The 24,820-nt window shown below is 39.5% G+C and overlaps 1 protein-coding gene across 1 annotated transcript in view; it reads left to right on the forward strand.

The window, feature by feature from the left end:
• LOC117659836 (DGAT1/2-independent enzyme synthesizing storage lipids-like) overlaps nt 1-12,406 on the forward strand; it is a 32,723-nt gene extending 20,317 nt beyond the window's left edge. The window contains exons 5-7 of the mRNA XM_087890572.1: nt 10,003-10,063; nt 10,927-11,066; nt 11,875-12,406. Of these exons, the coding sequence (XP_087746698.1) occupies nt 10,003-10,063; nt 10,927-11,066; nt 11,875-11,979 (306 nt within the window). The 3' untranslated portion in view covers nt 11,980-12,406. The remainder of the gene's footprint in view (nt 1-10,002; nt 10,064-10,926; nt 11,067-11,874) is intronic.
• The last annotated feature ends 12,414 nt before the right edge of the window (nt 12,407-24,820 follow it).

Raw genomic sequence — 24,820 nt, forward strand, 5'->3', positions numbered from 1 at the left:
AGACAAGTATGGAGCAAAAAAGAAATATGAGACACAAAAACAAAACCAACAAGATCAAGTTATAAAGCAGAATGAAAACCGATCAGTTGATATACAACTTGTAGAAAGGAAACTAGGATGGAGATCAAACCCGCAAAAAGAAAAGAAAAAAAGAAATAGGTCTCACAAAAATAAAAACTTCTAAATTAAGCAACAGTGAAGCCAGTTATTTTTTTAAAAAATGAATGTATATATGAAAAGAGAGTTGAGGCGAAGTATTGGTTAATATTATCCTGAGGAGAGTGACAGACCTCTGCAATGCCATAATTTTAGGATGTGAAAAGAGCCTTAAATTGTTGAATTGGAATTATCTATTTTGGGTTTCTTTTTTTTATTGATAAATATATTATATTCATCTTGAGCTATAAGGCAAGAGAGCTATGCTGGGGCATGCAGAAGATCTGGTTGTTACCCAATATGATGATGGGAATTAATAATCCTGATGAAAGCCACAATTACAACTATATGGAATATAATTATAATGTCACTCGGGTGGTTGTTTTTTTTCTTTTATATACATATGAGGATATTCATTACTGATGGGGGCAGATGATGATGGAGGATTTTGAACAAACTGTTGCACCAGGATGCTATGTTACCCTAATATGGATGATGGACTCAACAATCCAGTGGAAAGATATCAAAGAAGATATTATATGGATTATAAATTTAAAGTCATTGATTTTTTCTATATAACGGAATATATTTTTTTTAGCAGGGCGGGCAGTGGCTTAAAGATATTAAGAATTGTTGTGCATGGCAATTTTGTAGGAAAGTGGGTGGAAATAGATTAGTTTACTGATTGTTTAGTTCAAGAAAAGGGATGTTTAAGTGATATATTTAGGGGAGTGGAGAAAATGGATAGAGTTGAATAAATGTTAAATTAGGATTTATGGGGAAGGCTGCTTTGAAATGCTATATTAATATACACAAAAGATTAAATGTTAAAGTAGGATTTATTATATAGTTTTAAAGTGGAAGGTTGTTTTGAAATGTTGTAATAATATACAGATAAAAGTATGGGGGAGGAGAAAAAGGGCAGATTATTGCTAAATTGGGAGTTATAATAATATTATGTTAAATTAGAAGTTTTTATATAATGTTACAGTTGAATGTTTTTTTGAAATGTATGGTAAAAGGGGGAAGTAATAATATTAATAATATTATTAGTAAGTAAGGGTCAGTATTTAGAGGAGGGAGTAAGGGGATGGTAAAATATTATATAATCTGTTATGAATTAGGTTTTTGTTGTGAAGAAGTCTCAGGGGGGGATGGGTGGTGAGGGGGGTTAGGGAGGAGGGGGGAGAAAAATGGGGGGAAAATTTGTATTTGAAAACTATTTCAATAAAAAAAAAGAATTGAAGAACTCTGTAAAACATTGAAAAGTGAAAGATAGAACTTATAGATAAATTTATATATAGATAGTGATTGTGTGACAAGGAAACTTATCCTAGTTGTTTATCTCCCTGGGATTACTGAAAGCCATAAATTGAATATAAATACCAAAAGAAATATAACAGCCCAAATAGTAATCAGTATATGAAACTCTGGGAGAAGATAACAAAAGAAATACTAATGGCAACTACAGGTTCAGCAACAATTACTAAGTCAAGTAAGAAAATACCATCAAACCAGATGATACTCATGGCCTCTCCAGCACAACAAAAATCAGTTGAAACTATGGAAAAAGATAAAGCAACCCCCACTCTTAGTATGCAAAACATTCATTCCGTATTAACGATGATCCAGGAAGGAAGGAATAGAATGCAAGAGACCATGGCCCACAATCATGAGGAGACAAGGAAAAATCACGAGGAACTTAGGACGGATGTGGGAGAGATAAAGGATAATATTAGGAACATGGATGAGAAGATAGGAAAGATACAACAGAAAATAGAGGAAAACGAACAGAGGATTCATAAGGTGGAGGAGAGAATAGAATATACGGATAAGAAAATGGAGAAGATGGAATATAACCAAGCAGCCACAAATAAGGACCTAGAGGACTCATTATCATATCTCGAGATTGAGAAGGCATCCTTCTACTTAAGGTTTCGGAACGTAGAAGAGCAAAAGGAGGAGGACTTAGGAGAAATCCTGACTGAAATACTTTCAGAAGTGACCCAGAGGGACAAGGAAGAGATACGAAGTGGAATAGATGAAATCTATAGAGTTCACACGAACTACGCCCAGAGAAATAAGTCACCAAAAGAAATACACATTAGATTTACAAAAAAATCTTTAAAAGAAGAGATCTACAGGAGGATGAGAGAGGATACAACTATGTATAGGGGAAAAGAAATTTTAACCCTCAAACAGATACCAAAAAGGACAAGGGACCAAAGAAGGAACTACAACTTTCTAACGGCACAGTTGAATAAATTTAAAATAAGGTTCCGCTGGCTAATACCGGAGGGTCTATTAATCTCCTAGGAAGACAAAAAATATAGAATTGATAACTTAGAAAAAGCACAGGACTTTTTCGACCAACGCTTCGTACTCGAGGAGGAGCAGGAGAGCAGAGAAGAAGAGGAACTTAAGAGGCAAGAGGAACAGCAGACAGAGAAAGAAGAAAGAGATCAAGAAGAGGGGAGAAGATTGGAAAGAGAAAGAATGGAGAGAGAGGCAGCGAGGGAAAAAACGCAAAGAATTACTAGAAACACAAAAAGACTGAAAACAACGAATAGATAAATAAAGAGAGATGGAAAGAGAGCTAAAACTTATTTCAATCAATATAAACGGACTTAATTCACCAGCCAAAAGAAAACAGACACTTACAAAACTTCAAAAACTAGAAATAGATATCATAACACTCCAAGAAGTACATATCAAAAGACAGCACCAAAAATTATTGGACAATCAAAGATTAGGAAGACTATATGCATCTCTAGGAGACCAAAAAAAGAGAGGAGTCGTAATATATGTAAAGAAACACCTAAAAACAAAACAAATATATGCAGACACAGAAGGACGTATCTTAATAATAGAAATACAAACAGGATCCAAAACAATATTATTAATATCTATATATGCACCCAATGGAAACCAAAATGACTTTTTTAAAAAGCTACATAACATAATCAAAGACCTGGAATACGAAACTATCTGCATGGTAGGAGACTTCAATGCAATCATGGACATAGAAAAAGACTATCAGAGTAACAAACAAAGTAAAACTAGAAAGAAAATTCTACCGGACTCTTTCAAAGACATGATCAATGAACTGCACTTACACGACGTATGGAGAGAGGCAAACATACAAACAAAACAGTATACATATTACTCGAACCCACACCAGTCGTGGTCTAGGATCGACATGGCCTGGATGACTTCGGACCTCAGAGAGGAAGTAAAAGATATCGAAATAGCAGCGAACACCTGGGCAGACCATAACCCCATTAAAATAGTATGGAAAGGACATCGAAAGCAAAGGAGGTGGATGATGGACACGGGAATAATAAAAGATAAGGAATACATACAGATGATTGAGAAAGAGGTTAAAATGTTCCTACAAATAAATACTAAAGAACAGACATCGCTTCAAAACCTTTGGGACACAATTAAAGCATACATAAGAGGTCTTACAATTGCGTATATGGCAAAAAAAAATAAAGAGAAACAACAGTCAAGGAATAAGTTGTTAGAACATCTCAGAATATATGAACTAGAATTGCAGAAGGAACCCCACAACAAAACAATAAAAGAAAAATTAAATCTTACTAAACATAAAATCAATCTGATTACCCAGACAGAAATTGCACAGAAAATCAAGCTAGCAAAACAGAAACATTTTGAGCACGCAAACAAAACGGGGCGGTGGTTAGCATATAAACTGAAAAAAGAAAAAGAAAGGAGAACAATATTTCAATTGCAGGACGAAAAAGGACAAATATACCATACCAATCTAGATAAAAAATGTATAGTCAAAGATTTTTTTCAAAGTCTCTACAAGAAAGAAGAGATCCGGGATGAAGACATTAAGGAATAATTATGAAAAACAAACATTACAAAATTAGAGGAGTACAAAATTAGAGAAGCATTAAATAGACCAATTACGATGTCCGAGCTGGTGGAAGCAAGGAAAAAGCAGAAAAATAACAAGGTTCCAGGCCCGGACGGAATACCAACAGAGTTTTACAAAAACTGTCAAAATGCAATGGATGAATTGTTACTCCAAGTTCTCAATGATGCATTATTAGAAGCAGAAATTCCCAAATCCTGGACCGAAACCATTATTACACTCATCCCCAAAGAAGATACAGACCCCACACAAGTTAAAAATTATAGGCCGATCTCATTGCTCAATGTAGACTACAAATGTGGTTGGTTATAACACAAAGACTGAAAATAATTAATTATAAATACATACATACAGATCAGAATGGTTTTGTCCCAAGAAGACAGAGCAAAAACAACATAAGAACAATTAGCAACGTCCTGGAATATTACAAGAAAAGAGTTGACAAACAAGTAGCCTTAATCTTTTTAGATGCACAAAAGGCATTTGACAATCTAAATTGGAATTTCCTCATATTGCAACTAGAAGCCATGGATTTCGGTGTCAAATTTTTACATATGATTAGAAAAGTATACTCCTTCCAAACGGCCAAAATTATGATTAATGGAGATATGACTGAAAATCTGGATATACAAAAGGGTATGAGACAGGGTTGCCCTTTATCCCCACTACTGTTCATAATTTCATTGGAAATATTACTAAATGAAGTTAGGAAAGATGCGGAAATAAAAGGTTTGAGAACACGGAAAGAAGAGTACAAATTGCAAGCCTTCGCTGACGATGTGGTATTTATAATGGAGCAACCGGAAATAACAGGAACCAAACTTTTAGCAAAGATAGAGGAATATGGAAGAGTTGCAGGGCTTAAAATTAACAAACAAAAAACTAAAGCATTAACAAAGAATTTGACAAAGGTACAGGAGACAAAACTAGAAGATAAATTAGGAATACAAATTGTAAAGAGAATAAAGTATTTAGGAATCTGGCTTACTGCTAAAGCAATAACAATTAGAGAAGACAATCTACTAATCTCTTCAAAATGATTGAGTTTGGGTTTTCCTTTCCTGGATATTGAAGGAAGCATACCTGACAATAGATCTCAAGAATAAAAGAATGCTACTACTAGAGGGCTTTGAATTACAACGCGGATGGCATGCCTTTTTGTGGGAGAGAAAGGACAAGCACCATGGATATTTCCAGCAACATATTATCAGAGAATCACTGTACAAAACATGGCAAGAGATTAGAAAGCACTATACTAAAATTCCACGATGGTTATCAACAATGGAAGCACTAATATATCCCAACGCCATGGATATAGAGAAAATGAGGAGTTATAAAGAACTACTGAACAGTGAAGGAGAATTACAAACAAGACAAGAATTACAAAATCAGGGTATAGACATTGATTGGTGGCCATACATGCAAATAGAATCAAGATACAAAACTGATCGGGCACAATTCGGATTCCAAAATGAACCAAATGAACTGGATAAAATATTACAAAGTACAGATGAGAAAATGATTACCAAAATTTATAAGTACCTACTAAAATACAAATTAGAAGAGAAGGTCGTCAAAGAGAATATGATAACATGGGCCAAAAATATAGGATATACTATTGAACTGGATAAGTGGGAAAATTTGTGGAAGATAAATTATAAGATGACATTGTCTATACCCTATAAGGAAAACCTTTACAAAATGTTCTACCGATGGCACCTCCCACCGGCGCGCCTGGCCACGATGTTCCCAAATACATTTCCAATGTGCTGGAAATGTAAATCACAGAAAGGGACATATTATCATCTCTGGTGGTCATGCCGAAGGGCAAAACAATACTGGCAACAAATTAAAATAACGATTGAAGAAATCACAAAACAAAAACTGGAAATGAGGCCAGAAATCTTTTTATTGGGAATAATCACAGCACAATATACCAAAGAAATAAAATATCTGATCATCCATATCCTCACAGCAGCACGTATACTCTTTGCCCAACAATGGAAATCTGAACAGTTACCCACAGAGGACAAAATAATAGCTAAAATTACAGAATGTGCAGAATTGGATAAGCTCACAAAAGAAATACAAGAGAAAGACGATACTGATTACTATTTAGTATGGCAAAGATGGTACAGCTGGCTGGAGGCAAAAATAGGAATATAAAGATAATTTTCGACTATTCAATAGAAATGCATAGAAGTAAACAAGGAGTCAATTATATATATACATATATAACCATGTAAATATGTGAATGTAGATACAGATACAAATAGAAATATGAAAATAACCCACCGTTTTAGTAACTTCTAAAAGTCAGTCATTGGACTGAATTGATGTTTGTCCATTTTGTATGTTGGTTTAATGTATTTATGTTGGTTTGTTTTTTTTATTATTAATAAAAATATTTAAAAATTTATATAAAAAAAAGATAAAGTACACATCTGTGCTCCAGTAATCAATCTTCAAAGTTTTGTTTTAAGAGTGAAATGTAAACATGACACTTGTAGCAGATAATTTTGTGTACTACGCTTAGGTCAGACCGAAGGCGGCGTAGTTCTACCTTGATTTATGAAGATATATAAAAATGAGAGCACATGCACATATATATTCTTCATGGCTGAAGCCATGACTAAGGCAACAATCAGCCAAACACTCAAATTACCACTGTGAGAAGGAATAATCTATTTCTCACCAAAATCTTAAATAATAGGTGGTCACACTATTCCCTTGCCTAGAATGAAGTATGAAAGACCAAGTGACAGTTGGAAAATTGCAGAATGGAGCTCACATGATGATCCCTGTCTTATGAAAAACACTGAAATTCAGCATTTGCCCAAGGATGCTAGATGCCAATAACAGATCAGAAGGAGTCGATTTATCTGTAACAAATATGGGCAAAGTTATAGGACAGGGTAGTAAACACTCAATAAAAAAAGAATTGCAATGTTTTCATTCAACTCTTGCCTTTGTCTTTCTTTGGCATATTAGTTATGTGAAAAATAAAACTGAAGTTTAATATTAGTTTATAAATCAGGATCTTTTGGATGCACGAGCATGAAATTTCAGCACTAAGGAAAGAAGTTCATCATGTCAGTAGCTGAACTACATTTAGTACAATAACACATCAAACTACATTTAGTACAATAATGCCGCTGCTGAAAATAACAGATAGGACATCATAAAAATACATTGACATTATACAATATATTATTCATACTAGTTTATCAATATAATCTTTTTTTTTCCAAAATATTTTTTTTTCCAACATAAAACATAAAATATATCTCTTTCAAGAGCGAAGTCTCAATCCGGTCATAGATAGGTACAATCGCTTAATTTTTTTTTTAAAAAAAAAGGTCCGTTCACAATTTTCCATTACATCTTTTAAATTTAAAAATCAAAACATAAGAATTTTTTAACATAAATTCTAGTATCTTGATCAGAACCATTCTATTATATCACCACCAATTTAATTTCCAAGTACAAGCTTAATTCATTGTTATGCCCATTTATAAATTCAATTATTTTTGGTTCTTTTCCAAGCTCCCTTCATTACGCCTTTTAACATCAATATCAAAACATAAACAAAAAATATTCTAACCTCTTGGTCTGATTATTTACCTTACAATTTTCACCACGTATCTTAATTTCAGATTAAGTACAGCTCTATTTTTTATTTCAATTTATAAATCAAAGTTCTATCCATATTTCTTAATCTCTAGACCCCTTCATCAAATCTTTAAATCTTAAACTTTATCAGTTTACCTTTAGTTTTACATATTTTTACATATTTACATATTACATATATGACACAAATTTATCTCAAAATCCATATCCTCCTCCATACATCCAGCTTTTGTTTGGCTGACTTCCAGCGTGCTTTATTTTGGCTGATTTCCAGTATAATCACCTCCATACCTCCACCCGTTGTTGGCTGATTTCCAGAATATAGTGTTTTGGCTGATTTCCAGCATAATCTCCTCCAAACATCCCACTATTATTTGGCTGATTTCCAGGATGGTTTTTTTTTTTGGCTGAGTTCCAGCATCTTCTCCTCCAAATCTCCTTCTTTTATTTGGCTGGTATTACCAGCATGCTTTCCTCCACACCTACATCTATTATTTTGGCTGTTTTATTTTAACTAATTCACAACATATTGTGTAAATTGCTTTTTCAACACATTCTCCCACAATTTTTTACTCAATATAAATTTTAACAGATATCTTCTCACATATTTTCTCCTGGATTATAAATTTCCTTTAAAATCATCTCTCTTCATATTTATTTTAAAACCCAAAAATTCATTTAAGCATTCAAACATTTAAAAAATCATATTCTCATTCAATCATTTGTAATCTTATTTCATGGCCAAATATGTGTATTTGTAAAATCAAATTTAAAGGGAATGGAAGTAAAAAGTAATAAAGGAAGAAAGGAAACAAAAAGGGAGAAAAGAGAGAAAATAAAAATAAAATGCAAAGAAAATAGCAAAAGAAAGAAAAGAAGAAAGAAAAAAAAGCGAGAAAAATACCTCATATTAATCCAACTATTAAATCTATGGATAACTCTTGTTGAAATTCAAAATTTCATTTAAGCATTAAAACATTTAAGAAATCAAATTTTCATTCAATCATTTGTAGTCTTATTTCATAACCAAATTAATTTATGTATATTTATATAGTCAAATTTAAAAGGAATGAAAATAAAAAGACTCCTATCAGTATTCAAATTTCAAATAGGCATTAAACATTGCATTTCCATTTTAATCAGAGTGTATTATTTTTATTATCTTGCTACCCATTATATTCCATTTCTTCTTTTTCCAATCTGTCTAAAGAAAAGCTCCTTTTCAATTTCCCTATTATCAGAGTTAAAAATTCTATAAAGTTTATTTCTTTTGTAGTATCAGTTCTTTGTATAATATCATCGTCTCTTCTTTTGTTGCCACGCCCTTGTTTTGTTGCTATGCCTATTAATTCAGTTTTAAATTGTTCCATTTTATTTCTTCTTTCTTTTCATCAATAAAATCTCCAATAGACAGATTGGATATCTCCAAAATCAAGGCTCCTTGGTTGTTTCCAAAAGAATCCAATTTAAATAGCAAGACACATAGTTTCTCTTTCAGCTGCTTGCAATCCACAATTTGCACTTTCACTTCGTCTTAGCTATCCTCCATTTTGTCCATTAGAAAGTTCCGCTTGTCTTTTCCCCTTGCTTTAAAAAATTCCTGTTTATCGCTCCTTCCCTCTTTCTCTTTTCAGAAATAATCCACTGCCATTTAGAAAAAAGGGATTTTCAAATTTTTATAACTTTCGAACAACGATCATTCCTAGTGAGTTAGTAATCACAATGATTCATTAAAGGGTCCTTTCCTCCTGTAAATTATTTTGCTAGGTCTTCTTGCCCCAATAGCCTGTAGCCGCTAATTAAGGCTAGGGACTCATTTGTAAGTATCCAAAATTTAAAACGCTGTTCCCGCCTGGGTTGAATCTTGCTTAACCGGCTTCCGAACTCTTCGCTCTTTCACGCTTTTTTTTCCTTCCTTCTTCCTTCAGCACAATGCTTTCCCGGTTGGCCCCAGCTTTGACGCAGCCGCCATGGCTGCCGCTCCCCCGCCGCTGACTTCAGACGGCTTCCTCCGGCCCCGAGGAACCCATCCGTTCCTCTCAGCTGTCCAAGGGGTCCCTCTCTCTCCCCTTGTCCCTACAGGACAGGGTAGGTCCGCAGACCTGTTGGCGGCGGCTCGACAGTCGGGGTTTTTGCGGGGCTCATTAGAGCCCCACTATTCCCCCGACTGGATCGCGCTGCACCAACCGGAAGTCCCAGTTTATCAATATAACCTTTTAATTGACATATTTTATGTCCAAACAATACATTTCATTCCTTTCATGTACTGTAACTAAAAGAATTTCATTATTTGTTTCTTTTATTTCTTCTAGCCAATCATTCCTTTGTTTACACAAAATATTAGAGAAGGATATATGACATATGTAAATATAAGTAAGTAAAACTTTATGTATTCTTGGGAATGTTATTAATTTAAGATTATAAATTTATACATCTGCATCTTTGCTTACCATGTTTAATTTGAATGATTCAAGCAAGAATAGCTAAATCTGAGTTCTAAGTAAAGTAAAAATCTAATTGGGGTACATTAATTTGGGATTATTTTCATTTTATTGCTAGGAAAACTGTTTAAGAGGTGGTACGTATGAGTTTTATCCTAAAATGAGAAAAAACTGTATATGCTCTCTCTTCAGATGACGTCGGGGTCGGTGGGCGGAGCCTCCCACCGGTTTTACTACCGGTTCTATAGAACCAATGTGAACCGGAGGCAACTCACCACTGATGCATGCATAGATATTCCAGTACACCAGAGCTTTGGTGGAAAAACTGATTTAATACATTTCCCATAACTGATGTCATGTCATGGGATTGCAAGGCACAGGGATGACCCAGAAATTATGGAAATTCAGCAAAGTTATCCATATTCTGTAAATGAATTGGTATTTATCCTGGAAAGTGTGCCTGTCGTGTCTGTTTATCTGTCTACTTATCTATCAGCCTGCTGTCTGTCAGGCTAATTGTATTTGTATGTCTATTTATGTGTCAAGATTAGCTTGCTTCTCCTAATTCTATTTTTTTCACAACTTTTTAATCTAAATTGTATTTTGCAAACTGTAAGGCTCCAAACATGATGGCTTATTTTCTTGTTTCTGTATACTGCAAACATTTTCCATTAGTTGATTCCAGTGCTGGTAATAATTATTTCATTTAAATATAAGCTGCTAACAAAGTCAAATATGAAACTCTTGGCGATCTGCTAATATGCATATCTGAGATTTTCTAAAACTTGTACCCAGGAGCAATGAGATGGTTATATGAGCGAAACCGATGGTTACCCTTTCCAGTGTGTGGAATGTTTCCAGTTAAACTTATAACCCATATTGGAAAACCAATTCCATATGATCCAGATATAACTCCTGAAAAATTAGCTGAAAAGGTAAGTGTATTTCTATTGTAAGGGGAAAATATCCATTCAAATTAAAACTTCATTCTTTATGAAATTATAAGATCTATAATAACTATTTGCAAACAGTTATTGAAATACATTAATTAGAGGTGCATAAATATTGTTGAGTGTTTGATACATAAGTGTCAATGTAAGATTATCATCCATCCATCCCTTACTGGTTAAACAGCACTTATGCAAGCTACAGAATATGATTAACAGCATGCATAAATGAAAATATCCATCAAATATATATCACACTAAAGCTTCACCATAGAGGGCTCAACCTCTTCTTACCCAATAAGTTTATATTTTCAAATAAAAGGTGAATTCATCCAATTATGGTTTATTCAACAAACCACAGTTAGGAGCAAATTAAATAAGAGGCATCAGCATGCATTCTGCTTTTTAATGATACTACTGTGTGCAGCAGACAGTTTAGCCTAGGTCAGGATAAGACAATGTAGAAGAAGACTTGAACAACATCTCCAGCCATACTGCAGAATTCCAACTCTTCTACAGGGCCATTTCTAAGAAGGAGAAATGGATGAAAGTTTGTGTTTTCATGATGCAAAGGAGGGACTTTTTTTAACTAGACATTGCTGGAAATGTTCAACTCCATTTACCATGGTCTTATTCTGACTCCTATGAATTTACTCTTGGTTACAGTATGCAATAGACTGTAGATCTCTTGCATACTGTTTTGCAGACTAAATTAATTTAATCTAAATTAAATCTTTTTTTTTCTTTTTTTCTCCCCCATTCCATCCCACCTCATGCCACTCCACTGCTCCAACAGACTCAAAGGGCAATAGAAGATTTACGGGACAAGCACCAGAAAATCCCAGGAGGCATATTGCATGCTCTTAGGCAACGCTTTGAAGCACATAACAAAGATAAATAGTGATATAACATCAACAATCTCTGTGGATAATATATGTATATATGTAACTAATATATGTGTATGTGTAGTGCATGAGTTCCATCAGGCACTTTTTGAAAACAAAATGTCGGGGAAAGATTGAGATGGGGTGAAAACATTTATTTCTTCAATGTGTTTAAATCTTCAAGACCAGATTAAATTGCATTCTAAAATACCAAAAGCATTACATGATTTTTTCCCCCAAACCCTTATGAATTATGTTTGCGAAATCCTGGTGAACTGGCAGATGACTGGATAAGACCAACTGTTATTCTAATATTCAAAAAGGAGGAAAAAGGAAACACAGCAAGATATAGACCAGTTACTCTGATGTCGATACTCTGAAAAAATTAAGAGTGTATAGTGCTATCATAAAAAGATTTCTCATTAAACACTTTGAAAACAATTACTGGAAACCTGTCTTGCCTTATCTAATATTTTTTAGATAACTTCCTTAGTAGACTGTAGGAATTTTGTGAAGTTAGTATGTCTTGCTTTCCAGTAATGGGATTCAAATCCTGTCGCTACCGGTTCGCTTGTGGGCATGCGCACCTTTGTGCGCGATGCTTCTGCGCATGCGGAAGTCCGGGCGAGTGGGCGGAGCCTCCCACCCCCACTGCTTCCGGTTCCCCCAATCCAGGGTGAATCAGTAGCAATCCACCACTGTTGCTTTCTTTACAAAGCAATTGACAAGAGTATTTTATTCTGTGCAGCAGGATATTAGTGTATAGGTTACGTGATGATAAATTGACTCAAATTTATGACAGTTGCAGTGTTCTGGGGTCATGTGGAATATAAAAATATATGTTGCTGTAGGTGTCACAGTTTACAAAGCTATGCGTGGCAAGATATGTGTGGATAAACTTATCTGTACTTTTGAATGTGAAAACTTTATCTATGGATGTGTCAGATTGGTTTAAGGAAGAATTACTGGAAACTCTGAAGACATAAGAAATTAAGGTTTTCCCAGCCTGAGGCTAATTATTCTCAGGTTAGTTATTTTTTTTTTACAGATTAACCTCTCCTGGTTCCCTTTCATGGAACTTCTAAAATCTGTAAGCAATAGTTACAGTTAGGGCAGGGGTTGGCAACATTAAACACTCAAAGAGACATTTGGACCGAATTCCCACAGAAAAGAAAACATCGGGACCCATAATAATAATAATAATAATAATAATAATAATAATAATAATAATAATAATAATAATAATAATAATAATAATTTTATTTCTATACCGCCCTTCTCCCGAAGGACTCAGGGCGGTGTACAGCCTATTTAAAAACACAGAAACAAAACAACAATTAAAATTTAAAATCATTAAATAATTAGGCTCCAATTAAAATCCCAGAAATTTAAAATACCCCAATTTAAAACGTTATGTTAATAGCCCGGCCTGGGGGAACAACAGGGTCTTCAGAGCGCAGCGAAACACCCGGAGGTCGGAGATCTTACGTATTTCCGGGGGCAGTTCATTCCACAGGGCTGGGGCTCCCACAGAGAAGGCCCTCCCCCTGGGTGTCGCCAGCCGACATAACTTGGCCGATGGCACCATGAGGAGGCCCTCTCTGTGGGAGTGGACTGGTCGGTGGGAGGCTATTGGTGGCAGAAGTCGGTCTCGAAGGTACCCGGGTCCTATGCCATGGAGCGCTTTAAAGGTGGTAACCAACACCTTGAATCGCACCCGGAAGACCACTGGGAGCCAGTGCAGCTCGCGCAGGAGGGGTGTCACGCGGGCGCAACGAGTTGCACCCATAACCACCCGCGTGGCCGCATTCTGGACCAGTTGGAGCCTCCGAGTGCTCTTCAAGGGGAGCCCCATGTAGAGAGCATTACAATAGTCCAACCGGGAGGTGACAAGGGTGTGAGTGACCGTGCGCAAGGCGTCCCGATCCAGAAAGGGCTGCAACTGGCGAATCAGGCGAACCTGATAAAAGGCCCCCCTGGCCACGGCCGTCATGTGCTCTTCTAAAGACAGCCGTGCATCCAGGAGGACACCCAGATTGTGAGCCCTCTCTGTGGGGGGCAAGGATTCACCCCCAATAGTCAGCAATGGCACCTGCTGACTATATCGGGGCGCCGGAAGCCACAGCCACTCGGTCTTGGAGGGGTTGAGTCTGAGCCTGTTCCTCCCTATCCAGGCCCGCACGGCCTCCAGGCAGCGGGACATCACATCAAGGGCATCGTTGGGGTGGTCTGGGGTGGAGATGTACAGCTGAGTATCGTCAGCGTACAGGTGACACTTCACCCCAAAACCACGGATGATCTCACCCAGCGGCTTCACATAAATGTTGAACAGGAGAGGCGAAACAACCGACCCTTGCGGCACTCCCCATGCGAGATGCCTCGAGGTCGACCTCTGTCCCCCTGCCAACACAAACTGCGAGCGGTCGAAGAGGAAGGAGGAGAACCACCGCAGAACGGTGCCCCCTATTCCTACCCCCCTCAACCGCTGCAGCATGATACCATGGTCGATGGTATCAAAAGCCGCTGAGCGGTCTAATAGGACTAGGACAGAGGAGCAACCCCTGTCCCGAGCCCTCCAGAGATCATCCACCAACGCGACCAATGCCGTTTCTGTGCTGTACCCCTGCCTGAAGCCCGACCGGTACGGGTCCAGATAGATAGCTTCATCCAGGTGCCGGGGAAGTTGTCGTGCCACCACGCTCTCAACAGCCACAAAACGAAGGTTGGAGACTGGACGATAGTTGGCTAATTCAGCCGGGTCCAGGGAAGGCTTCTTGAGGAGGGGCCTCACTACCGCCTCTTTCAAGGTGGCAGGAAAGGCACCCTCACTCAAAGAAGCACTTATAATCCCCTGGAGCCAGCCTCGTGTAACCTCCCGGGAGGCCAGCACCAACCAGGAGGGACACGGGTCCAATAAACACGTGGCGGCACTAATCTTACCCAGTACCCTGTCCACATCCTCGGGAGTCACAGGATCAAACTCCTCCCAGATAACATTCTCAAGACCTGCCCTCGTCTCCTCCCGTGGACTCATCCAGTCGGAGTCCAAGCCATCCCGAATCCGAGCGACTTTATCATGCAGGAATTGCACAAAATCCTCAGCACGACCCTGCAAGGGATCTTCCCGCACTCCCCCCCGGAGAAGGGAGTGGGTCACCCTAAACAAGGCGGCTGGGCGGTTCTCTGCAGATGCGATAAGAGCGGAAAAGTGGTTAGACTTTGCCGCTTTTATCGCCACTAGGTAGGTCTTGATATAAGACCTCACCTGTGTCCGGTCGGAATCGGATTGACTAGTCCTCCAAATGCTCTCTAGGTGTCTTTTCCGACGCTTCATCTCTCTCAGCTCCTCAGAGAACCAAGGAGCCAGTTGAGATCGGCATCGGGTCAGAGGCCGCAAAGGCACGACGCGGTCCAAAGCTCCGGCGGCCGCCCTTTCCCAGGCGGCCACCAGCTCTTCAGTCGAGTCGTGTGTTAGGGTCTCAGGGAACAGCCCAAGCTCCGTCAGGAACCTTTCGAGGTCCATCAGGCGCCTGGGACGGAACCATCTAGTTGGCTCCGTCTCCCTGCGGCGGGGGAAGGCGGTAGGAAAGTCTAGCTGGAGGAGCGAATGATCTGTCCATGACAAGGGTTTAATATCTAGGTCCCCTCTACCAAGATCATTCAACCACTGACCAGAGACAAAAATCAGGTCCAGAGTGTGTGTCCCTATGTGAGTTGGGCCTTGAACTAACTGGGTCAGGTCCATGGCCGTCATGGAAGCCATGAACTCCCGAGCCGCCTCTGACGCCTCACCCGCGGATGGAAGGTTGAAATCCCCCATGACGATAAGTCTGGGGGTATCAACCGCCACCCTGGCAATGACGTTGAGTAGCTCAGGCAGGGTCGCTGCCACGTGGCAGGGAGCCAGGTACGTAGTCAGCAAGCCCATCTGCACCCCACGGCCCCACTTCACACAAAGGGACTCACATCCGGCTATCTGAGGAACAGTGGTCTTCCTCGGACAAAGACTTTCCCTAATAATCACCGCCACTCCCCCACCCCTCCCCTGGGCCCTTGGCTGATGAAATGCACGGAAACCTGGTGGGCACATCTCAACGAGGGGGAACCCCCCCTCCTGGCCCAACCAGGTCTCCGTAATACCTGCCAGGTCCGCACCCCCCTCCAAAATAAGATCACAAATGAGGGGGGCTTTATTAACCACCGACCTGGCAGTACACAACATCAGCCGCGGACCCTGGGCCTGAAACTCTACACAACCAGGACACGAGTCATGCATTGGGGGCCGGAGTGCGCAATCGCTCGTAAACAGCATATGCGCACCCCCGACACTTGATATGACCCCCTGCGTCCGTCATACCTGCCCCTCCCATTCATTATTTCAATTTCGCAGCCCTTCCTGTCATCCCCCTGCTCCCTGGTTAAATTTCCTTTTGCGACCCTCCTGCTGCAACTAATCGACCCATCATCCCGCTTAGTCGTTATCTGGACCCCTTTTGACATTTAAAATTAAAGATAACATGGCATATATCCAATTTCTCACCACATATTAAGCATACTGGTAAACCAGTCTTATCAGCAGTGAAAGCAAATGAATTTGCCCATGTACATTAAACATTCTGCTTTCTGAAACTTTTCTTTTCTTGGATTTTTCCAAGGGGTCGAAAAGCTCAATAAATCGCGTGCCATCAGTTGTGACACATATTTTAAGTGACAGGGAGCCACAGCAGTGGGGTGAAAGAGCCACAAGCGGCTCCAGAGCCACGATTGCTGACCCCTGGTTAGGGTTAGGAGGAAAAATGTCCATCATTCAGACTTATCATTAGTATTGCACAATGAATATTTCTGTGATGAAATTCTTTGCCTGGGAATAAAAGTGATCATTTCTAAATGTGGAACTAGAACACATGAATATTTCATCCTATCAAATAAACAATCTCCCAATTAAAGATTTCCTAATAGATCAAAGATCAAAGCAATAGTAAGGCCACATCTTAATATATTTACTGAGAAATCAGTGCCGAAATACACATATTCCTTTTCCAACATTATGTAACCTATGCTGGTATAGGCTTTTATATTCAGCATCTGTTGGGCAATGTTGGGGAACAAACCACAGGCAACTGAGCAGGGACTGAATTAGATGACAGAACAGACCAACTTGGCTCTGAAGATGCCAGTCACAGTTACCAGAATATACCAAATGTGAGTTTTTACTCACTTAGCAACATAAATTTGGGGCTCAATTGTGATCGTAAGTTGAGGGCTACCTGTAATGTCAGAAAATTTGTCGTTCAGGCCACAATCACGGAAGCCCAACGCTGCCTTAAGTTCTGTAACCTCATTCCTAACCCATTGCCATAAGGCTGTGAACTCTGAATTGGTGAATATATTACCATATTCTATGTGCTTCATTAGTAGTCTCCTTTTCATCTCTTTTTCCTTTCTGACCAAGAAGGGGAACAAAGACAAATGGCACTGGATATGCATGGGAAATGAAAGGAATCTTCAGCTGAGCTCTTTAAAATGAAGATGGAAAGGTTTCAAACTAGTAATGCCTTGAAACTTTTATCATAATTCAGATTTTGATATTGCTTTTTCAATCACTTATGTCAGGAGGTTATTGGTATCACCAAGGTGTACATCCCAGATAAGGAAATTTAGACTTTTCTGTGAAATGTTTTTTCGCCATTAGCTGAAGAGTTTTGTTTGCTTTTGTTATTTAATTCTCTTTAGAAAGCTCTCTCTCATAGTGATAAACACATACTGGACTCCAATATGCAAAATAACTGCATCTGCTGAAACACACTTTTTCTCTATAAAATGTTTAGTGATCTACCATATCCTTCAAAAGGAAAATGAGTTTTGTATCAATAATTTTATGTAGGATAGGAAAAAGAAGTGGCAGGTGGATTTCAAGAATCTGCTGCTATGTGATTTTGTATATTTTGTATTGAATTTATTACATAATTCTAATAAAACTGGAATCTTAGACAATATTATGGGTACTAAATCTAGTAGAATCATTTTTAAGTAGGCCTGCAGAGATAAGGTTATGAAATTGATTTTGTTGTTTCATTTTGAAGAGGGATTTAGGAAAAAGGTTCCTAGATGATCAGGTTCAATGGAACAGAAAGTATGATTTGCAACCCACGTAGTGGATTTGGAAATTTTATCCTTGCTTCTGGTCTTAGTAAGACTACAGGACTCGTGATAGCTGCAATTGCACTTATAATAACTATGTATTCACCAGCAATCAAGCTGAGCTCAATGGCTGACAGCCAATCTTAGGAGGGAAGGAAGCAAACCAACATGCCTAGCAAGAAGCTAGGCTAGAAGAGCTAGCCCAGCTAGAAGAGCCTGTAGTACAGTGGACTAAAGTACTGTTATTAACATCTGCTGCTTGCAATTACTGCAAGTTCAAATCTCACCAGGCTCAAGGTTGACTCAGCTTTCCATCCTTTCTAAGGTAGGTGAAATGAGGACCCAGATTGTGGGGGCAATAAGCTGACTTTGTATAAATATACAAAAGTATGAAGGCTATTGCTTAACGCATTGTAAGCCGCCCTGAGTCTCCGGAGAAGGGCGGCATATAAATTAAAGCAAAAACAAAAAACAAAAAAACTGGTTGCAACTGTAGAAGATCATTTGCCCTGAATTCTCTGAAGTTCTTCTTAAGCTAATGGATTTTTGCTATGAGCATAAGAACTTCTGTCCTAGTCTCATACTTAACATATTCTTGTTCATAGGATTGAGGGCATTTTCTCCATCCATGTGGAAGGATGGAGTTGTACAATATTTGCAATATTAGAAAGTAGAATTTAATAGACTTTGTAAGAGATTGGACTTTTAAGCTGGATTCCTTTTCTTTCCAGAAATTTTCTCTTAAACCCTTGTACTAACATATGTACTTTATGAGCCCTGAGTTTATTCTTGTAAGCAAGTGTGATTGTGATAGGCTAAGTATGAGGGTCCTTGATGTTCCCTGAGCTTGATTGATTTCTTGCGGATGTTTCATTCCCAACTAAGTAATTTCATCAGTGCTAGATGGTAGTGGTGTTTGCTCTCATTTTATGTACTAGTGGCATGCCTTGTCAGCACTGACGACAAATATAACACATGGATACACTTTACAATAGTTTCAACTGTGAGCATCCTAGACCAAGACATGTCCAGAAATGCTACAGAATGCCTAGAACCGTGATGGTGAACCTATGGCACATGTGCCACAGATGGCATATGTAGCCGTATCATGCATGCACCAGCCACCTGATTTTCGGGCCTTCTGGGCCCACCAGAAGTAGGGAAACAGGCTGTTTCCTGCCTCTGGAGGGCCTGGGGGAAGGTGGGGAAGGCCCGTTTTTCTCTCTCACCTGGCTCCAGATCCTCTCTATGCATCTGGGGAGGGTGAAAACAGCCTTTTCCACCCCCTCGGACGTCCTCCAGAGGTCTGAAATAGCCCATTTCACAACTCCCAGTTGGATAGGAAGTGGTATTTTTTGCTGTCCCCAGCCTCCAGAGACTTTTAGAGAGGCCATTGCGTGCCAGGAGCAGGTGGGGAGGAGAGTTGTGGGCGTATGCGCAGGGTGGGGCACATAGAATTATAGGTGTGGGCATGCACGCGAACCTCCCCTGCCCCCTTCCTGGCAGGTGATGGCAAAAAGGTTAGCCATCACTGGCCTAGAAGCTTGGTACTCAGACAGATTGGTCATAAACAGGCACATAAAGGTAAGCAACATTTACATACCATTTCCTATCAATCATAAACTATTAATTCTTGTAAGGATACACCTCTTACTAACCAAAATTGGGACACTATTCACTCTTGTTGCAGAGATCACATGGAATTTTATTTGAAAACACGTAGAATACAGAGGTGAGATTACTAAAAAAAGGAAAACAACTGATGTTATAATTAAAGGAGGGGGCAGACATCTTATTAATTGAAGCATGCATTGAATAGTTATGAGTTCTGTCATCTTGGTTTATGGAATGAAATACAGTTGGTTCAATTTTCTAACCACAATTGCCCTACTACTTCTGTTACTGTTTATGTAATATGTAAACCTGGCTAATGCATTTCATGTCTTAAACATCTGATGTTTAGGTCACCTTTAACTTCTTATGTTTTGATTTTGCAAAACAGTCATATTCTTACAATGAAAAGCATAACATCTTACGAGAACCATAATAGCATATTAGAACCAGTTGGGCGCCGTGGTGAAGATGCTGGACTAGAAAGCAGAGATAATGAGATCATTTTAGGCATAAAAGCAGTCAGGATGATTTGGGGTCAGTCACTTCCTTTCTGTCACCTTCTGAGCCCATCTCTCAGGGTGGTTGTTTTGGGGGGAAAATAAGGCAGGCAAACAAAACCTACCCTGCTTGAAACTGCCTATATTCTTAGATGTTACCTTAATAATTCTTAGTTCTTTGTTAGGACTTGAATTATTAAATTTATACTAGTCTTAGATTGTGAATCTAACTGTAATTAATCACATACAAGAAGAAGGAAGAAGGAAAAAGGAGAAGCAGAAGCAGGAGGAGGAGGAGGAGGCCTGGACTAGGATTCTAATTTCAGGACTTAAAATCATGACTGATTTTACAGGCCTGATGCCTCTGCTATTGCTGTAGAATTACCTATTTCATTGGGACTGTTGTTTCTGCAGCTAACTTTTCAGTCTTGGCCTATTTCATGAATATTTAGGCCAATTGACCATGGAGGAGGCCAAATCAATAGTAAAAGAGAGAATCAGGGACATTGGGGAGGAACAGGCTCAGACTCAACCCCTCTAAGACCGAGTGGCTGTGGCTTCCGGCGCCCCGATATAGTCAGCAGGTGCCATCGCTGACTATTGGGGGCGAATCTTTGCCCCCCCCCCAGAGAGGGCTTGCAATCTGGGTGTCCTCCTGGACGCACGGCTGTCTTTAGAAGAGCACATGACGGCCGTGGCCAGGGGGGCCTTTTATCAGGTTCGCCTGATTCACCAGTTGCAGCCCTTTCTGGACCGGGACGCCTTGCGCACGGTCACTCATGCCCTTGTCACCTCCCGGTTGGACTATTGTAATGCTCTCTACATGGGGCTCCCCTTGAAGAGCACTCGGAGGCTCCAGCTGGTCCAGAATGCGGCCGCGCGAGTGGTTATGGGCGCAACCCGTTATGCCCATGTGACACCCCTCCTGCGCGAGCTGCACTGGCTCCCGGTGGTCTTCCGGGTGCGATTCAAGGTGTTGGTTACCACCTTTAAAGCGCTCCATGGCACAGGACCCGGGTACCTTCGAGACCGTCTTCTGCCACCAATAGCCTCCCACCGACCAGTTCGTTCCCACAGAGAGGGCCTCCTCAGGGTGCCATCAGCCAAGTTATGTCGGCTGGCGACGCCCAGGGTGAGGGCCTTCTCTGTGGGAGCCCCAGCCCTGTGGAATGAACTGCCCCCGGAAATTCGTAAGATCTCCGACCTCCGGGTGTTTCGCTGCGCATTGAAGACCCTGTTGTTCCGCCAGGCCGGACTATCAACACAATAGTTTTAAATTGGGGTATTTAAATTTATTGGGGTTTTAAATTTGAGCCACTTATTTAATTATTTTAAATTTTATATCATTGTTTTGTCTGTGTTTTTAAATAGGCTGTACACCGCCCTGAGTCCTTCGGGAGAAGGGCGGTATAGAAATAAAATTATTATTATTATTATTATTATTGATCATCAAAATGAAATCTGCAGTGCCCCTGAACACTATCACCAAATATAAGATGATCAGAGGCCTTCTACTGCAGGGTATTTTATCTAAGCAAATCATATGGGCATTTTCAAGAGCCCATTATGATGACTCCCATCACCTCTACTACTGGGAAGATTTCATGGAACTCCTTATTTGCAAAGATTTTGCCCTTGTGGATACAGGGAAATAGAAATTCTCATTCATGTTGTCATACGGGGTCCTTTCTCTGATGCCCCAAGGTGTGCTCTGTGTCAGCGTTCCAAATTGTGATCTCTTTCAGCGCTGACATAAAAGACACAGGAAGACTTGCTTAATGCTGGGATGAACTTTCACCTAGTTCCTGGCTCTTCAGCAGATAGCGTTACCTGGGCAACAGAGGGAGGGGGGAATTCTTGTGAAGAGAAAGTGCATGGGACGAAGAGATGGATCTGCATAGGGGCCAATGAGACATTGGGGTTGAAGAACTGAAAGGGAGGGGTGTGGAAGGAGGTGCCAATCTTGGCTGCAACAGAGTTCAGGAATGTCGTTTTCTATTCTTAAATAAAGAAAAAAGATTCATTAGAGACTTTGCATTTGAAAATCAAGTTTATTTAAGATAGCAACGAAACCTGACACTCTGATCACCTCAATCGTCTTAAAATCTGAGGGCCGCATGGATAAATTTCATGTCTATTTTATTGTTTATTTTTAAGGAATGCTAACCTTACACTCATATATTAGTGGACAAATATCTTCATCATGTTATACAACTGTGCAAATCTTTTAATTCGATATATTGTTTTATTGCCCTACTGCTCTTCCCTTCTTCAATTTTCATTTATTTATTTATAATTTATTGGCCATCCATTTACCAAAGGGTAACTTTGGGTGGCTTATAGTTACATCTAAGCTAAAACATAAAAAGTTAAAAACAAACATTAAAACCAAAGACACATGGGGAGACTGGGGGCAAAGTGGGGGGGGGGTGAAGTGCAATCTGGTATTACTCCATCAACCATCACTGTTACGTTGTTCCCCAAGCCAACTGGCAAAGCCACATCTGAAAGGCTCTTACTAAAAGATAGGAGGGTTAGAGCCAACCTCAAGGGGGGTGGGGGGGTGGGCAAGATGTTCCAGAGGACAGGAGCAATAGAAGAGAAGGTCCTCCTCCTGGACCAGTCAGAACAATTGATCTGATGGGACCGCAGCATGCCTCCTGCCGGCAAAGTGGTACAGGTCAATCCCAGTAGGGTGAGACGGTCCCTGAAGTAATCTGGACCCATGCCATGAAGGGCTTTAAAGGAGACAGTGGTGTTACAGGCAGTGGTGAAATCTAAAATTTGTTACTACCGGTTCTGTGGACATGGCTTGGGCGGGGGGTAATGTGACTGGGTGTTTTTTTTTTTTACTTTTAAAACCATTTTTTCTACAACCTCTTCGGCGAAGAGATTGTAAAAAAATGCTTTCAAAAGGCTCTGACGATCCCAGCTGAATTGCCTGATTGGCAGAGGCTTTTTAAAAAACCTCTGCCGATCAGGCAACTCAGCTGGGATCGTCAAGAGGCATTTAAAAGAAAAAAAACTTTTAAACCAGCTGAGTTGCCTGATCGGCAGAGGTTTTTAAAAAAGCCTCTGCCGATCATGCAACAGCTTGGATCGTCAGAGACATTTAAAAGAAAAAAAGGGTTTTTCTACAACCGCATTTTTTCTACAACCTCTTCAGCCAAAAAATGCTTTTAAAAGTAAAAAAAAAAAAGCCTCTGATGATTGTGCAGCTCAGCTGGGCATGGGGGGGGCAGGGATTTTTGCTACCGGTTCTCTGAACCACCCGCTTCCATCGCTACCGGATCGGGTGATCCGGTCCGAATCAGGAGCATTTCACCCCTAGTTACAGGGGTATTCTTGGGGCTATTCTTGGGGGTCCCGAAACTGCTGCTGCAATCTGCACCAGTTGTAATTTCCAAATAACAAATAGTTGTGTCAAACTATTTCTGTTTTTACTGTACTCTTTTTATTGCAAAAGCTGGTATAAAGATATTTTATTTTGATTTACAATACTGATAAATTATGATTTCCTAGGTCCTTGGGAAGAGCTTTGGTACTACAGTGGTTTAAAGCACCCTGTTATTAACACAGCTGCCTGCAATTTACTGCTGGTTCGAATCTCTCCAAGGCTCAAGGTTGACTCAGCCTTCCATCCTTTCTAAGGTAGGTTAAATGAGGACCCAGTTTGTGGGGGCAATAAGCTGACTTTGTATAAATATACAAAAGTATGAAGGCTATTGCTTAACGCACTGTAAGCCGCCCTGAGTCTTCGGAGAAGGGCGGCATATAAATCAAATTTAAAAAAAAAACAAAAAAAAACTATGTTATGAAGGTCAACACAAGCTGAACAATTGGCAGCTGTGATTTCATGTTTTTGGGTATTCTTCCAATGAGCACAAACATGACGCGGTTATGGAGCTTGTTTGCTCTGACAAACATGAGAGCTATGTCAGACCTTCAACCGTCCTGGACCAGTGTCTGCAGAGAAAATAGATGAAGAGTGTCTCTCCCATAAACTATATAGTAAGATATATGGTAAGCATCCATTGTTATATAAGCATTATTGCTCATATTCATACATCATCTTCAGACAGAATAAATCATAATTTGTTGGCTAGTACACAATTGTATGATTCATATACAATACTGAACCCTAGTGGATGGGTATGGATATTACAACTTCTGAAATTTTGGTGCTTGGCAGGCTGTATTTTTTATTTTATTGTTGTTCTGGTTTTATAGTGATCAGCAAACTATGGCTTCAGGGCCAAATCTGAGCTTCTGTCTGTTTCTAAATGGTCCACAAGCAGACAGTAGGTGGGCAGCAGATGCCATGTTCGCTCCATTCTGCTAAATCGTTCTCTTTCTCCCCCCTAATTAATTAATCATTAAATATGAAGTAGGTGTAGGAGTTTTAATGTTTCTTCATTATAGCCTATAGTTGCATGTGTGATCAAATTAAATTCTGAATCAGTTTAAAATCTGAGTAACATCTAAATAGGACCTTATATAGGAATTTTGAATTAAATCTTATATGAATTTGCACATTCCTGTGCCATTAAAAAAAAGTTGAGCACCACTGAATCTATTTTTTTCAGGGATAAGAAGTTTGAGCAAA

This window comes from Pantherophis guttatus, chromosome 3, assembly GCF_059756535.1.
Source record: "Pantherophis guttatus breed Tessera chromosome 3, ASM5975653v1, whole genome shotgun sequence".
In the NCBI taxonomy this organism is placed as follows: Eukaryota; Metazoa; Chordata; class Lepidosauria; order Squamata; family Colubridae; genus Pantherophis; species Pantherophis guttatus.